This window comes from Balaenoptera acutorostrata, chromosome 11, assembly GCF_949987535.1.
Source record: "Balaenoptera acutorostrata chromosome 11, mBalAcu1.1, whole genome shotgun sequence".
Taxonomy (NCBI): domain Eukaryota; kingdom Metazoa; phylum Chordata; class Mammalia; order Artiodactyla; family Balaenopteridae; genus Balaenoptera; species Balaenoptera acutorostrata.
The window spans coordinates 66,180,053-66,197,633 of NC_080074.1; the positions used below are offsets into that span (position 1 = coordinate 66,180,053).

General features: G+C 48.0%; 1 protein-coding gene across 1 annotated transcript; it reads left to right on the plus strand.

Annotated features, from left to right (window-relative positions):
• Positions 1 to 1,475: 1,475 nt before the first annotated feature.
• On the plus strand, positions 1,476 to 16,697 carry DDX23 (DEAD-box helicase 23). The gene is made up of 17 exons (XM_007179280.3): positions 1,476 to 1,572; positions 5,874 to 6,082; positions 6,510 to 6,614; positions 9,180 to 9,273; positions 9,384 to 9,449; positions 10,002 to 10,140; positions 10,425 to 10,558; positions 10,695 to 10,807; positions 11,053 to 11,196; positions 11,293 to 11,518; positions 11,826 to 11,971; positions 12,330 to 12,507; positions 13,253 to 13,495; positions 13,935 to 14,086; positions 14,290 to 14,398; positions 15,189 to 15,363; positions 15,801 to 16,697. Exons 2-17 carry the CDS (start codon positions 5,874 to 5,876, stop codon positions 16,022 to 16,024), a joined length of 2,457 nt encoding a protein of 818 aa, XP_007179342.1. The 5' UTR covers positions 1,476 to 1,572; the 3' UTR covers positions 16,025 to 16,697.
• The last annotated feature ends 884 nt before the right edge of the window (positions 16,698 to 17,581 follow it).

Genomic DNA, 17,581 nt, shown 5'->3' on the forward strand with positions numbered 1-17,581 from the left:
AGAGAAGCCACCACAATAAGAAGCCCACGCACCGCAACGAAGAGTAGCCCCCACTTGCCACAACTAGAGAGAAGCCCGCGTGCAGCAACGAAGACCCAACGCAGCCAAAAATAGAAATAAATAAATAAATAAATTTATTTTTTTTTAAAAAAGTAATGTAAGTTAAGTGTCCAGCACAGAGTTGGGTACTAGGAGGTATCAATACTTAGTAAATAGCAACTGCAGCTCTACACCTTTGGTCTGATTGTTAGCTCCATTCTGTGAGTGGATAGCCCTCCAGTGTTCACTGGGTGAATTACACCCAACAGACCTCAGACAACTTTTCCATTCTCTCTGTGAGGTCCAAGTGGGCAGCTCTAAGGCTGCAGAGCTCTAAGAGCAGAAATGTGCCTCTCCCAGGGTTACTTTGGGCCTTTATGCCTGAGGCTCAGAGCTTTAGGATTATTTGGGCCGATCCCAGGCTCTGCTTCAGTAGAACTGAACACATTCAGAGAGAAAAACCAGAACTAAAGCTATGTGGGACTGAAACCAAAAAGCTGGTGATGGGAGAAAGGGAAGGAAAGAGGCATTAGTTACTTCCTGGTATCTATCTAAACCATCCTAGAAGTTGCCGGAGTTTTTGTTTTTGTTTGGGAGGAAGGGGGGGTAGAATTATGAACCATATGACCAAAGAGAAACAAAGTGAAAGTACAATTTTGGGGGTAAAATCTCATTGGAGGACTGAAAAGAGGGAACTAGGAGAAAGAAAGAACAAAAAAGTATTAAGATAACCCAAACAACTGGCCAGATTCCAAAGAGCAAGAGAGTGAAGAAGGCAAGTCCTGTCTGGAGTGTTGAGAAAACCAGGTGCCACAGCCCAGCAGATACCATCCTTCCAGGAGGCCTTTGGAATCCATTGTGTGGGCTCATTTTGAGCTGTCACAGTAACCAGGGTGTTACCGCTGGGCCAGGGTTGCTAAAATGTCCTCCTAAACCTGGGATAGTCTCACACCATGAATCGTCCCACCCTCATTGGGAAATACTAGGCTGCTCCTGTAACTTAACTTTTAGTTTGTCCACCCGTAAAATGGGGCTAATAATCTATCTCAAAGATTTTTTGTAAAAACGCTTTCCATAAACGGTATTTATAGTTGTTACTGTAGTTGCTAGTTATAATGACGTGCTATTGCTATTTAAGGAAGGCCTTAAATTTCTCCTTTGTAAGCCACAGGCCATGATGTCATTAACTACAGTTTCTAGGAAAACCAGCATATTCCAGGAGGACTGCGCCCGCGGAGAGAAAAACCTTTTGAGAAAGGCCGGCCCACGAAAAACTCTTTCTCCCGCAGACTCAAATGTCTGGCGAACCACATTGCCCAGCGGCCCCCGCGGCCAGGGGCCGACGCTCTCACCGTGCATTCTGGGATTGGTAGTTCTCAGGCCCTCGCTGTCGGCCTGCGCTGCCCAGCACCAGGAACTCGCCTTCCCAGCTTGCCGCGCGGCCTGGGGAGCAGCCCGGCGACCAGGAAACGGGAAAGATGGCGACTGCTCGGCTACGTTGAGGCCGCGTTGGGCGGTTCGGACTCAAGAGTGGTGAGTCTCGGGCGATGGAAGCGTTTTCCAGGAGCTTGGAGAGAAGGCGAGAGTGAGGGCACAGCGGTGGCTCCTGTCTCCGGGATAAGGCGGGAAGAACGCCTCAGGGAAGGGGCACGAGCTTGGAAAGCTCTGGCGGGCAGGAGCGAAAGGGCGCGGGCCCCAGCGGGAGTGTTGGTTCCTGGGGGCACAGGGCAGGTCCCTGGACGATGTTCCAGGTCAGACCTTTTCCCACTCGCACAGCACCTGTGATACCCTCAGTCCGACTTTATTCCTTCATGTTTCGAGTAGCCCTTGCTCCAGACAAACTGAAACTCTGGCTTTTCTCCCAGAACCAGTCATGCTTTCCCGCCTCTGCGCCTCCTGTATTATTTCTTTTTCCGGGAATGACTTCTTTCTGGCACCTTCAGTTACACATCTTCAAATTCTACCTATATTTCAGTGCTCAAGAGCTACTTCCTCTACAGTCTTTACAAATTCCCTTTTACAAGTGAAAGTAAACTTCTTTGAACTCCTGCAATAATTCATCTGAGCCTGCATCTTGCTATGTGTCTCATAACCCTCTATTGTTTTGTAAGCTTCCTGTGGACAGGATCTTCCTGATTTCCTTTTGTAACTCACACAGCGCCTAGCACGGTGCCTTGCATATAGTGGATGCTTGATAAGTACATAGTTCATTGAATGAAAAAAAGACTCTGCCCCTGCCCTACCAGAACTGAGGAACTCAAAGATGCGGAGGTTTGTGATAAGTGGAACCTATAATAAAAGTTTCCTACGTTTGCTTTCTTCTTATTTGCACTTCCCATTCTCTTCTAAGCTCACTCCACTCAGCCTTCTACTCCCTCCATTCCACTGAAACAGCTCTTGTCAAAGGTCACCAAGCCATCTCTGTTTTTCCAAATGCAAGGGTCACTTCTTTATCTTCTAGTCTTTCTCCACTTGACACAGGTAACCCCTCCCTCCTTGAAACACATTTTTGACTTCTGTGATGCCGTACTTTACTATTTTTTCTTCTTTCTCACTGGCTGTTGTTTCTTTCCAGTTTTTTCTGCTGGCTCCTCCTGTGCCTGACTTCTAAATGTTACAGTGTTCCAGAGGTCAATCCTGGGTCCTCTTCTAATTTCTTCTTTAACTAGAATGCCTACTTAGGTAATATCATTTAGCGTCCCATGTCTTTAAAAGCAATCTATATATTGATAACTCAAGTTACTGTCTCCAGACTCTCTCTAGAGTTGCAGAATTATATTTTCAACTGCCTTTCTGGAATCTCCACTTGGTTTTCTTATTGACATCTTACACTCAATATAGTCAAATGAAACTTTTGATTTCTTCTAAGTCTTTTCCTTCCCCAGTCTCCTCTGGTCACTAATGGCACCGTGAACCATTTAACCAGTTGGTCAGACCGTAAATTTAGGAGTTATATTTGTCTCTCCTCTTTGTTTCCTCCCTTTACCAGTAAGTCCTATCAGCTCTGCCTTCAAAATGTACCCTGAAGCCCTCTACTTCTTTTCATCTCCATTGCCACTTTCCTAGAACAAGCCACTGTCATCTCTTGTGTAGACTACTATAATAGCATTCTCAGTGGTTCTGTGTCCACTGTTGCCTCCCTACCGTATATTTTCTTGAAGTCACCAAAGTAATTCTTTGAAAATGTAAAATAAGACCACATCACTTCCTGTTTAACACCTTTCTAAGGTTCCCACTGCAGTTAGATTAAAATCCAAGTTCCTTTACCCTGGCCTGAAACACATTTCCATGATCTAACCCCTGCCTACCTCCCTGAACTCATCTCGAATTACTCTTCCCCCTTGGTCACTGCCACTGAGCCACATGAGTCTATTTGTTTTGGCCGTGCTGTGCAGCCTGCGGGATCTTAGTTCCCTGACCAGGGATCAAACCCCACCCCAGCAGTGAAAGCATTGAATCCTAACCACTGGACCGCCAAGGAATTCCTCACACGAGTCTATTTTATTTTTTTTACTTATTTTTTATTTTTATTTTTGGCTGCGGAGGGTCTTCGTTGTGGCATGCAGGATCTTCGTTGCGGTGCGTGGGCTTCTCTCTAGTTGTGGTGCACAGGCTCCAGAGCGCGTGGGCTCTGTAGTTTGCGGCACACATGCTCTCTAGTTGAGGCGTGCGGGCTCAGTAGTTGTGGCGTACGGGCTTAGTTGCCCCGCAGCATGTGGGATCTTAGTTCCCCGATCAGGGATCGAACCCTCGTCCCCTGCATTGCAGGGCGGATTCTTTACCACTGGACCACCAGGAAAGTCCCACACGAGTCTATTTTTAATTGGCAAACATGCTAAGCTAGTTCTTGCCCCAGTGCCTTACTGTCCCTTCTGCCCAATAAATTCTTTTCCCTGATTTTTGCAGACTCTATTCCCATCATTCAAGTCTCAGCTTACATGTCATCTAAAAAATTCTTTCCAGAGCCTTCTATCTCTTGTTCATACTGCTCCCCATCACGTCACCCTGTTTTACTCTCTTCATTAGCACTCATTTCTGTTTGAAATTCTCTTCTCTTTCTGCCTAACTGTTGTCTGCTTCACTGGAGTTGAAGCATCATGAGATCAGAGACTTTGTTTTGTTTACTGCTGTATCTCTAGTACTTAGAATAGTTTCTGGCACCTACCAGGTACACAGTGAATATTTGTCGAAAGAATGCTGATGTCCAGGATGCTTTATAGAGAAGATGGCCTTTCCTCTGGATTGTTTTCTTTTTTTCTTTAATAGAAGAGGGCTATTTTATTTTATTTATTTATTTTTATTTTTGGCTGCATTGGGTCTTCGTGGCTGTGCGCGGGCTTCTCGTTGCGGTGAAGCATGGGCTAGAGCACGGGCTCTAGGCTCGTGGGCTTCAGTAGCTGTGGCTTGCGGTCTCTAGAGCGCAGGCTCAGTAGTTGTGGCGCATGGGCTTAGTTGCTCTGCGGCATGTGGGATCTTCCCAGACCAGGGATTGAACCCGTATCCCCTGCATTGGCAGGCAGATTCTTAACCGCTGTGCCACCAGGGAAGTCCCTGGATTGTTTTCTTAGGGCTATAAGTGGACGAGACATAAGTATAATTTCCATGTGATATGCATGACGTACTGGCAATTTTGAGGTAAAATGGGTTGTCTCCACCTTTTGAAAGTGCTACTTGTTCATTTTTTCCTCTTCTTTACATACTCTCTCTTCTTAAAAATATATGGCAGGAATTACATGGGAAAGGGGGATCATAAGCTAAAGCTTAGGGAACTGTTATTTCATTGGAACCATTTGGGGTTAAAGTAAGTTCTGAAAAATATGTCCTGAGGCTTAGGGATGTTGGTGGTGATGGTGGAATAGAGGCAGATTCAGACTTGCTGTCTGAATTTAGCACCTGGCTGAAGTAGATTTTATAGTCTGAAGGACAGTTGACAGTGTGGCATGGTGTTCAATGTCCCCTAGGCAGTATGGGAACAGAACAAATTCCTGCTCAAACTTTTCATGGGACTGGATCATAATCAAGGCTGTGAAAATCTGAGTAGGGAACATGAGTCAGAACATCTGTGATCTCTAGTTTCTGGTACACTTCTTCCTCCCTCTTTTCCTCCTTCCCTCTCTCCATTCCTCCCTCCCTTATTTTAAATTCTAAAATAATTGTAGATTCTCAGGAAGTTGTAAAACCAAAGTGTGTGGAGTCCTATGTACCCTTCACAAGTTTTTGCCATTGCATAACTAGAAATACATTTCTTTTAATCTGAGTAAAAGTGAGTTTCTCTCTTTGAATTTAGGTTTCCTTGAGGTGCTGATCATAATCCCAAATCTCTAAGTTAAACTCCTTTTTTCTCTTTTGAGCTTTCTTTATGAGCTCAAGAGAACTTATCTCCCTTAGATGTATATACGTTGACTGATCCTGGTGGGCTGGCAGACACAGTAGACTCCTAAGATAAGCAAAACAAGATGTTTCTAGAGATAGCTAGTATACTATTCATTAACTAACATTTCTTTTAATACTCTTGCAGTCTAAGTATAAAAATAAGCTATATTCATTGTATACTTTTGGAAATGAATATATACAAAAAGGAATCCCAGAGAAATAACATAGCATTAATGAATAAGAATGGGCCTCTGGAGCCAGACTGCCTAAAACTCTGACACTTAACACCCGTGTGTCCTTAGGCAAGTTACTTTATATATCTGAGCTTCAGTTTCTTCATCCATAAAGCATGCATACCAATATATCTACCTCAGAGGGTTGTTTTGAGATTAAGTAAATTATTTGTAAAAAGTTTAGAGCAGTACCTAGTACATAATAAATACTCCTCTTACCCATGACAGATGGCAGGAGAGCTGGCTGATAAGAAGGACCGTGAGGCATCACCTTCCAAGGAGGAAAGGAAGCGATCTCGGACTCCTGACAGAGAACGGGATAGAGACCGAGACCGGAAGTCTTCCCCATCTAAAGATAGGAAACGGCATCGTTCAAGGGAAAGGCGTCGAGGAGGCAGCCGTTCTCGTTCCCGTTCCCGTTCCAAGTCTACAGAAAGGTAAAGTAATTTTCTGTTTGTTACATGGAAAGGGAGTGTACATTTCAGTACATGTCAAACTCCTTTATTCTTGGTTCCTCTGATGCCGCCATATTAGGGCATTAGTCTTTCATACATTTCTCTACACCTAGTGACCCAGTAGTTCTTAAAGGTTAAGAGGGAACTTGTAAGATGAAGGTCCAGATGATCGAGGAAGATAGTTCATCTGTTCACATAATCCATGGCCTATCATTGCCACTGATACTTAGCAGTACAGCTCTGAGCTCTAAGACCTTCTTAGAACTCCCTCATAACTTCTTGGGAAACACATTTTCCAATTTGTAAAATATTACTTTGGGGAGAAAAGAGCATGGGAACCTTCTTAGGGCTGCAGTGAAGCAGTATACTCAGGAAGTACCATGTAATTTCTTAAATGTGCTGTCTTCAGAGAACGCCGGCACAAAGAACGAGAGCGAGATAAGGAGCGGGATCGGAATAAGAAGGACCGAGATCGGGATAAGGATGGGCACAGGCGGGACCGCAAGCGATCCAGGTACCTGGGGGAGTGGGAGTGGGCTTTAGGGCACCGCTCTGCTCGCTTCCTGTCTGCATCTCAGCTGGCTCAGCTTCGGGGGAAAGTAAATTTTCCATAGCGAATCCTATTGGCAGCTATTGTAGAGCTGTCTTTTTTAGAAGGCACACGCCTTCTTTGGAAAGTATAACCAGTTAGTGAAGTCACCACTTCTTGAGGGTCAGCGTGTTCTCAGAATTTAGACATTAGTTTGAAAAGGTTACCAGCCAACAAAACAGCTCCATCGGACCATTCAGTTTTCTACCCAGAATGTACAACATATATTTGTTGGGATAGCTTAATGCACCAGTATCTTGATCTTTTTGTTCTGGAAACTTTCTTTCTTTTTTTTTTATTTGTTTCTTATTTATATTTTGGCTGCGTTGGGTCTTCGTTGCTGTGCGCGGGCTTTCTCTAGTTGCGGCGAGCGGGGGCTACTCTTTGTTGTGGTGCGCCGGCTTCTCATTGCGGTGGCGTCTCTTGTTGCAGAGCACGGGCTCTAGGCGTGCGGGCTTCAGTATTTGTGGCACACGGGCTCAGTAGCTGTGGCTCGCGGGCTCTAGAGTGCAGGCTCAGTAGTTGTGGCGCATGAGCTTAGTTGCTCTGCAGCATGTGGGATCTTCCCGGACCAGGGCTCGAACCCGTGTGCCCTGCATTGGCAGGCGGATTTTTAACCACTGCACCACCAGGGAAGCCCTGGAGACTTTCTATACAAAGTTTTTATTAGGCCCTGAATCTGTAGGTTAGAATTCAGGGCAAAGAATAGAATTCTTGTAACAAATGCAGTGAGGTTATTTGAGATCTCTTGCATATTAAGCTTATAGCGGGTGTGGGGAAAAGATTGCTGGGGCTGGTAGGAAGGAGAGATGAGGAAAGGACATATATAGCAGTATCTGGGAAGGGTGTATGTGGGTGGCCATGTCGGCTAAATTTATTGTGTATTCTAAAGTAATGCAGGATTTTTTTTTCTTCTGACATGCATATGCTGTTTGGAGGAAATATTTTTTTAATCAAAATATAGTTGATTTACAATATTGTATTAGTTTCAAGTATATAACAAAGTGATTCAGTTTCGTATACACACACACACACACACACACACGTATGTATATTTTCTGGTTCTTTTCCATTATAGGTTATTACAAGATATTGAATATAGTTCCCTGTGCTATACAGTAAATCTTTTCTTTAAGAATTTTTTTAATTGTACGTTTTCTATTTTTAAAAAAGTTTTATTTATTTAGTTTTGGCTGCGTTGGGTCTTTTTTTTTTTTTTTTTTTTTAAACCACAATGAGATACCTTTTTTTAAAATTATTAATTAATTTATTTATTTTTTGGCTGTGTTGGGTCTTCGTTTCTGTGCGAGGGCTTTCTCTAGTTGCGGCGAGCGGGGGCCACTCTTCATCGCGGTGCGCAGGCCTCTCACTGTCGCAGCCTCTCTTGTTGCGGAGCACAAGCTCCAGACGTGCAGGCTCAGTAGTTGTGGCTCACGGGCCTAGCTGCTCCGTGGCATGTGGGATCTTCCCGGACCAGGGCTCGAGCCTGTGTCCCCTGCATTGGCAGGCAGATTCTCAACGACTGCGCCACCAGGGAAGCCCTGCGTTGGGTCTTCGTTGTGGCGCAGGCTTTCTCTAATTGCGGCGAGCAGGGGCTACTCTTTGTTGTGGTACGCAGGCTTCTCATTGCCGTGGCTTCTCTTGTTGCAGAGCACGGGCTCTAGGCGCAGGGGCTTCAGTAATTGTGGCACGCAGGTTCAGTAGTTGTGGCTTGCGGGTTCTAGAGCACAGGCTCAGTAGTTGTGGCTCGTGGGCTCTAGAGCGCAGGCTCAGTAGTTGTGGTGCACGGGCTTAGTTGCTCCGCGGCATGTGGGATCTTCCCAGATCAGAGCTCGAACCCATGTCCCCTGCATTGGTAGGCAGATTCTCAACCACTGTGCCACCAGGGAAGTCCCTACAGTAAATTCTTGTTGTTTATTTTATATATAGTCGTGTGTATCTGTTAATCCCATACTCCTAATTTAGTCTAATTTAGCCTTCCCCGCCCCCCTTCCCCTTTGGTAATCATAAGTTTGTTTTCTGTGTCTGTGAGTTTGTTTCTGTTTTGTAAATAATTCATTTGTATTATTTTTTAGATTCCACATATAAGTGATACCATATATTTGTCTTTCTCTGTCTGACTTCACTCAGTGTGATAATCTCTAGGTCCATCCATGTTGCTGCAAATGGTAATATTTCCTTCTTTATGGCTGAGTAATATTTGGAGGAAATATTTTTGATATCAGTAGTGAAGATCCACTTCCCAGAAGAGAATAGTCTCAGAAAAGGAGATTCAGGTAGAATGGGGCCAAGACAGGGCCATCGTTAGGTTTCAGAGCAGGCAGAGTGACCAGGCCTGCAAAAGGAGCTTCAGGACATGTTGGAGGACCGTGGGCCAGTCTTGCTGAGTGGTGGGAAAACTTTCATCCTCTTTTGGCGAGCTCAGTCTGAACCTCATCCAGGGGCTAGGCTAAGAGTGATATGGACTTTTTCTGTTCCTTTGCCTTAAAGTTTGTCTCCTGGCCGAGGAAAAGATTTTAAATCTCGGAAAGACAGAGACTCTAGGAAGGATGAAGAGGATGAACATGGTGATAAGAAGCCTAAGGTAAAAAGAGGAAGGATTTTTTTCCTCATCTTCCTCTTCAGTTCAAGCCCAACTTTGTTCTTCACAGGGAGAGAGCCTCTATGGACTGAAGTCCTGTGTTTTATCTTCAGGCCCAGCCATTATCCCTGGAGGAACTTCTGGCCAAGAAAAAGGCTGAGGAAGAAGCTGAGGCTAAGGTAAGAGCTTGAAGGTCTGTATTAGTTGGCTAGGGCTGCCATGACAGAACACACGGACTGAGTGGCTTAAACAACAGAAATGTATTTTCTCACAGTTCTGGAGGCTAGAAGTCTGAGATCAGATGGGGTTGTTTCTTCTGAGGCTTCTCTCCTTGGCTTGTAGATGGATGTCTTTTCCATATTCACATGCTCTTCCCTCTGTGTGTGTATGCTCCTGGTATCTCTGTGTGTCCAAATTTTCTCTTTTTACAAGGACACAGTCAGATTGGTTTAGGGCCCAACCTTGGAGCCTCAGGTTACCTTAATCACCTCTTTAAAGGCTCTGTCTCCAAATACAGTCACACTCTGAGGTACTGGAGGGTAGGGCTTCAACATGTGAATTTTGAGGGAGACACAGTTTAGCCCGTAACAGGGTCCTGGGCCTATTTATGTTTTCCTTAACATGTGTAATGCCTGAGCAAATATTTTTGGGCCCCCTGCCATCTTGCCATCAGTGATGTGATTATACCCTGTTCCCAGATCCTTTGTTTACAGTTGTAATCTGTTTTGTAGCCCAAGTTCCTCTCCAAAGCAGAACGAGAGGCTGAAGCCCTAAAGCGACGGCAGCAGGAGGTGGAGGAGCGGCAGAGGTTGCTTGAAGAAGAGAGGAAGAAAAGGAAACAGTTCCAAGACTTGGGCAGGAAAATGTTGGGTTCGTTTTCTTACCCTGTAGCCCCTAGACGGGGTAGGGAAGGGTGGGATGGGATTGTGGTGTAACTCAGGAGAGCTAGAAACCTATTTGCTCTGAGTTTGGAAGAAGGAAGGATGGGGCAAGTTTCTGAGAAAAGTATCTTTCTGTTAGGTCTCCATTTCCCTTGTATCATAAATCTCCCCCCCCTTTTTTTACTCATTTGGTGTCTGTTGTCTGGGTCTCCTCCATGCCCTCTTTTTTCTTCCACTGAGTTCTTCTGCAGCTTTGCTTTCTTTGGTCTGCAGAAGACCCTCAGGAACGGGAACGTCGGGAACGCAGGGAGAGGATGGAGCGGGAGACCAACGGAAATGAGGATGAGGAAGGGCGGCAGAAGATCCGGGAGGAGAAGGATAAGAGCAAGGAACTGCATGCCATTAAGGTGCAGGCCTCAGCTCTGTCTTCATGGCCCCACGCGCCTCACACACTAAGGAGGTTTGGTTGTTTGGCCATTCTGATCTCTGTATATGAGATTTGGGCCTCCCGTTTGATGGGCTTTGTGTTCTGTACCCGGGCAGGAGCGTTACCTGGGTGGCATCAAGAAGCGGCGCCGGACAAGGCATCTCAATGACCGCAAGTTTGTCTTTGAGTGGGATGCATCTGAGGACACTTCCATTGACTACAACCCCCTGTGAGTGTCTTCAGGCCTCAGTGCTAGGTCTTTTAAACTAGGCAGTTGCTAGAGAGAACCAGTGACTACGGAGATAGAAGTAAGATAGGCTGGGATGAGGAGATGGGTAAAATGGTAGTTAGCCAGCCCTCTGGGCGATGAAAGACCCTGGCTGGAAGGGGAACTGGTACATGTTGGTAGTCTGCACCTCCATCCTTGTGCTTAGCAGCTCCTTCTCTTTTCCTCTTCCTCTGTCTCAATCCCAGGTACAAAGAACGGCACCAGGTGCAGTTGTTGGGGCGAGGCTTCATTGCAGGCATTGACCTAAAGCAGCAGAAGCGAGAGCAATCACGTTTCTATGGAGACCTAATGGAGAAGAGGCGGACGCTGGAAGAAAAGGAGCAGGAGGAGTGAGTGGTCAGGGCTACGGGTGGTTGGGCAGAGCCGAGTCTACAGGAAGGAGATGGAGGATACGAACCCCCTTCATTCCCCATGTCCTGCTCCAGGGCAAGACTCCGCAAACTTCGTAAGAAGGAAGCCAAGCAACGCTGGGATGATCGGCATTGGTCCCAGAAGAAGTTGGATGAGATGACAGACAGGGACTGGCGGATCTTCCGTGAGGACTACAGCATCACCACCAAAGGTGGCAAGATCCCCAATCCCATCCGGTCCTGGAAAGACTCTTCTCTGCCTCCACACATCTTGGAGGTCATCGATAAGTGTGGCTACAAGGTATGAAGGAGCAGATGGGCCCAGGAGGCCTAACGTGTTCCCAGATTCTAGGGGTACAGGTTTAATTTGAGAACAGAGAACTTTGTTCCTAGACTGTTCGGTGGCTTCTCTGCCAGTGGGCACCAAGGTGACGTCTCTCAGTTTCTGGTGGAAGTATTGTTTGTTGATTGTGTTTCTTCTCGGGTCCCATTCCTGTTCACTGTGCTTGGTGTCCTCCCATTGTGCTGGCATATGTGCCCACTCTGTCAGCAGCAGCCCAGGTAGTATAATTTTGCCTGTACACGTTACTGTCTCTGGGTCACTACAGGAGCCGACACCTATCCAGCGTCAGGCAATTCCCATTGGGCTACAGAATCGTGACATCATTGGAGTGGCTGAGACTGGCAGCGGCAAGACAGCAGCCTTCCTCATCCCGTTGCTGGTCTGGATTACCACTCTCCCCAAAATTGACAGGTGACATCAGCTGACACCAGTTGGAGTGGGTTTGACTGAGCAGGAGATGTGAAAATGGCAAATGAGCGTTTGGGTTTCTTTTTAAGTCTATAATCAGAAGCCTTTAGTCTGGGTCAGATATTAGGGAATAATTGGATCATGATATCAAAGAAGTGTATGATTTTATTGCTGGCAAGGACCACTCCCTGGAGAGCTTGGCTATCCCGGAGTCTGATTTTTAAGAGCGATTGTTACATTCTTTTCCCACCACCCTCCTCATTCCCTTTAGTTGCCCTTAAGAGTGACTTTGTCTTGCTCCTGTTTGTGGTTGGATGAGAACCCAAGCTCATGAAACTGTGGGATGCCCCATTTACCACAGGATCGAAGAGTCAGACCAGGGCCCTTATGCCATCATCCTGGCCCCCACTCGTGAGCTGGCTCAGCAGATTGAGGAAGAGACCATCAAGTTTGGGAAGCCGCTAGGCATCCGCACTGTGGCTGTCATCGGCGGCATCTCCAGAGAAGACCAGGGCTTCAGGCTGCGCATGGGTTGTGAGGTTTGTTCACCGAGCCAGCAGCCAGCCCGCCATTTGGGAGGGCTCTCTGTCTGGGGACTCTGTTTCTAGTTTCTGCCGTAGATGTACAGTAAATGAAGAAAGGGGCTGGTTTGTGTATATGTGCTGTTATTTATGGAGGATTCATGCGCCAGGGATTGTACTCTGTATATCATTAATTCTCACAACCACCTTAAAGAGAATAGATAATGGTATTTCCATTTTACAGGTGAAGCTGAGGATCAGGTTAATAACTTGCCCAAAGTCACAGCTGGTGATGGGCAGAGCTGAGACTCATATGTGAAGGCTGTGCTCTTAATCGCTCTGGAAGGCCATGTCGTTGATTTTGTGTTGCCTTCTTCTTAGGGTTGGGGAGGAGAGCTTTTTACAAGAAGTCTGCTGTAGGAATTGAGTCTTCTGCAGGCTTATTAGTATAATCCCTTTATCCAACCCCCTCCATGGTATCGCTTAGTCTCTCTTCTGTGTAAGAAAGTTCTGTCGATGTTGCCTCTTCTGTCTAATCCCTGGACCTTACTCAGAGACCCCATTTATTCCTGAAAAAAATCCAAGGTAGCAACAAGTGATTTCATGCCACTTCTCAGGAACTTTCACTACCAAACATAACTGGAGGTTGGGGTCATAGTTCCTTAGCATTGGGGATCTGTTGCCCAAGTGGGTGGATAGTTCACAGAAGAGAGAAGAAAGGGGTACCTGCTGGGGCCACACATGATTCCACTGTACCCCCCAGATAGTGATTGCTACTCCAGGACGTCTGATTGATGTGCTGGAGAACCGCTACCTGGTGCTGAGCCGCTGTACCTATGTGGTTCTGGATGAGGCAGACAGGATGATTGATATGGGCTTTGAGCCAGACGTCCAGAAGATCCTGGAGCACATGCCTGTCAGCAACCAGAAGCCGGACACAGATGAGGCCGAGGACCCTGAGAAGATGTTGGCCAACTTCGAGTCAGGAAAACATAAGTACCGCCAAGTAAGGCTGCTTCCCTAGGCTGGGAAAAGTTGGGCAATTTGCCAAACCTGCTCCAGGGCCCTTCTTGCCCTAGGCAAGTGCATGTTTCCAGAATGGTGAGGCGTGGCTCACCATGTACAGTCCTCTCACAGTCCTAGCAGTGTAGCCTCTTAGCCCTGGAAATATGGTTCCGAAGAGTCATGCTACTGCCCGCCACAGGTGCTGGCAAATGCTCTCAGCCCTTCCTATTATCATAAGATGTAAAGTACTCTGCTGAACAGGCACTGAGGAAAGAAGTGGGAAGGCAAAGGACAGTTTTCTGTCTGTCAGGCACTACTTCTGTCAAAACTCACACCATGGCTCATTTTCTATTCTGCAGCTTGGGCTGCGCTGCCTGTGCTGATGGTGGGATGTGTGATGTGTCTGCCTGGGCCCAGGGCTGAACCTCTTGTTTTCATAGACAGTCATGTTCACGGCCACCATGCCCCCAGCGGTGGAGCGTCTGGCCCGGAGCTACCTTCGGCGACCTGCTGTGGTGTACATTGGCTCTGCTGGCAAGCCCCACGAACGTGTGGAACAGAAGGTCTTCCTCATGTCAGAGTCTGAAAAGAGGTATGGGGGCAGCTGAGCCAGGGGAAACAGAATGGAGAAGAGGCTTTTTTTAGTGCGAGTGGTGGCTGGAGGGCGACTGTTCTGCCATGTTGGAGAGCTGGGCATTGGAGATCCTGGAATTGGTGTTTGTAGATCAGCGTTGGGCATTTCACTTGGAGTGGAGGGTAGTATGCATCTCATTTTTCTCTTCCTCTTCTCTCCAGGAAAAAGCTGCTGGCAATCTTGGAGCAAGGCTTTGATCCACCCATCATCATTTTTGTCAACCAGAAGAAGGGCTGTGATGTTTTGGCCAAATCCTTGGAGAAGATGGGGGTGTGTCTGGGAGGGGAGAGCAATGCCTGGTCTCTTTGGTGCTGCTTTCTGAAACGAGACGGGCCGCCTAGGCTTCTGCTTTCAGTGCTTACCTATTCTTGAACCTCTCCAGTATTTAACAAGCCAGGGTCAGCGGGAAAGGGGTGGTTGATGGGGATAAAGAGGACTTGGTCAATTGCTATGACGCCCTGTCCATTCCAGCAGTGCCAGCCACAGCTGCCTTGGGTCTTCCTCCAAGTGTGCTGGGGCCAGGGAGAGGTTATGAGACACTTCCTGGCAGGATCTGAGGATATGGAGTAGAGTGGGTCGAAGTGTTTCGTCTTTATATATGTTTGGGAGGGAGGATGGTGTAGTCAGGAGGGAGATGTTAGTGATCAGCGTCCTGTACTCCTGATACTGGTGTTGGAGGGGAAGGGTGTGTCCTCTCCACTCAGGCTGAAACTTCCTTAAATTTCTTGGTCCCTGCTTTGCACCGTCATCTCTTACCCTCATTCTCTCTTTCACTACTTCTCATCTGTCTGGCTCCACATCTCACCCCTGATTGCTTTACCTTTGACCTTGCCCTGTCTGTGTGTCTCCCCCCCCCCCACCCCCCATCTGTCCTATCCCTTTCTTCAGCTCATCTGTTCTCTCCTTACTTCAGTTGCCCTTGTTCTCTTTTCTGCCTCCTTCCCCTTTCCATCTCCCCTGCTGCTCTCTGCAACCCTCCCTCCTCCCGGTCCACTCCCTCCTAACTTCCGTCTTTCCACGATCCCATTGCTCTTTCTTCACCTCGCCATTCTTCCAACAGTACAACGCTTGTACGCTGCATGGTGGAAAAGGCCAGGAGCAGCGAGAGTTCGCACTATCCAACCTCAAGGCTGGGGCCAAGGATATTTTGGTGGCTACAGATGTGGCGGGTCGTGGTATCGACATCCAAGATGTGTCTATGGTTGTCAACTATGACATGGCCAAAAACATTGAAGGTAAGTGCAGGGGAAAGCAGCTTCAATCCAGGTAAAGGGGGATTCCTTGCCCGTTTCTCCTCGAGTAGCTTCACTGAGGAGGCTATTGCTGCCAACTCTCACAGCTCAGAGCCTAGGGTTGCTTGTCCCAGTGAGAAGAGCTCCTGCTCTGTATCTCTCTTGGGTGTGTTGTCCCAGCTCCTGGGATTGCGCTCTGTCTTCTGGGTATGGAGAAGAACGGAGCTGGGCCACTCAGTCTTAATGTGGTAGGATGACCACCATCAGCAGTGCTAGCAGGGAGAGCACCGTGGGCACTGCAGATGCAAGCAGCACGAGCTGTGTTTACTGCCCTCAGAAGTGTGGTGGGGAGGATGAAGCCTTTAGAAGTGGAGGCTTCAGACGCTGCTCACCAGGGCATCTGGCCTGGCGCCCTGAGTGACATTCCTCCCCCTCCCCAGATTATATCCACCGCATTGGCCGCACGGGACGAGCAGGCAAGAGTGGTGTGGCCATCACCTTCCTCACCAAAGAGGACTCTGCCGTGTTCTATGAGCTGAAGCAAGCCATCCTGGAGAGCCCGGTGTCCTCCTGCCCCCCAGAGCTAGCCAACCACCCCGATGCCCAGCACAAGCCAGGCACCATCCTCACCAAGAAGCGCCGGGAAGAGACCATCTTTGCCTGACATAGCGCTCTCCCCACGGTTCAAGGCCATGCCCTGGAGCCTGTTCTTCAGGACCCTCACATCTCTTCCCAGGTCCTCACTCTTATGGGGGCTTAGGAAACAATCAGACTCCCTGGCCCAGACCCTCAGGTCTGAAGGCCTGAGTGTGGGGCTGTAAGAGGAGAGGAAGCTAGGAGGCAAGGAGAACAAATTACCCTAGGTTTTGGCCCAGCCCTGCCCCTCCGGCGGGCTTTGGGATTGCATTGGGCCATCAGCTCTTGCCAGGTATGGGGGCAGCCAATTGGCACTGCCTCCTAGACTGAACAAAACCTGGCTGCCGGGCTGGGACTTCTTCGGCACAGACGTGACTGCGTAAGCTGCAGCACCATCATTGCCCTAGATGACCCAGGGGATCTGGCACTGAGGAGTATGGATCTTGGACTCTTACTGTCATTTTGACAGCTGTTTGCCCTTTTGGATTATAAAACAAGCGGAGAGCCTTGTTTAGAGTTGTGCACGGCCCCTGTGCCAAGGGGTACTGTGCACTCTAGGCATCCCTCACCCGGGGAATTTTTTAGCAGGTGTGGGGACGGGGAGCTGGCTGAGTCCTTCTTGAAGTCAGAGTGAACTTTCTGTTTTCTATTCTCTGAGAAGATGAGTTTGTATGTTCTGAGAATAAATACACGAATATTAAGGCTGTGTCTTAGTTCTAGCTAAACTCATCTCCCAGGTCTTCCCTGGTACCACAGAAGACCTGGAGGACAGCATTGGGCACAGTGGATTCACTTGGGAGATGAAAGAAAATCAACATCCAAAGAAGAGCCTAGGGTCTGAGCTGATAGTTGAAGTCTATAGGAGGTGCCTGAGGGGAGATGGAAAAGGCACTGACAGCAGGACCGTGATGCATCTTCCCTCCCCCGCTCTGGCTTCACAGAACTTGTAGCTCTGGCCTGGACACCCTGCAGGGAGCTTTGCACAAGGGTGAGAAGGGAAAGCAGTTGTGAAACTTCGGCAGGTGAAGCACAGTCAGAACCACTCCCACCCTGGTGCAGTGCGCTTGACACCAAGTCTTCAGGACCTTTGCTTGTGGCTCCCTGACTGCGGAGCCCACTGCTCATGGGCGGTTGTGGAGACAGGCACCAGAGGCACCACGGAGAGGTGAGCTGGGCCCGGCTGAGTTTAGGTTGTGCGGAGAGGGCTAGAGGGCTGCAAGGCCTGGGTCCTCCCCCAGTACTCTTATTCACATGCTCTTCCTTACCCATCAAAGAGCTGGGCAAGTACCTGGAGTTCAAGTTGCAACTACTTCACGACCTTTTTGGCCTGAGGTAGGGACCGTGTAAGGTGACTAAGCCTCTTCTCCACCTCCCCAGACAAGTCCCTTCTGTGCTGCTGAAAGTTTCCCTCCAGGCCCTGGGCATGAAGGGGTCGGTGAAGGGGTGCCTGGGAGTATAGTGCCTCCCCCAGCTCTGTCCTTTTCCCTTCCCACTTAATGGGTTCTTTGTGAGAGAGAGGAGGCCAGGATACTTCTTTACCTCCTCCAGACTTGGGCCATGCAGTGAGGAACTTGGCTACTTGAGC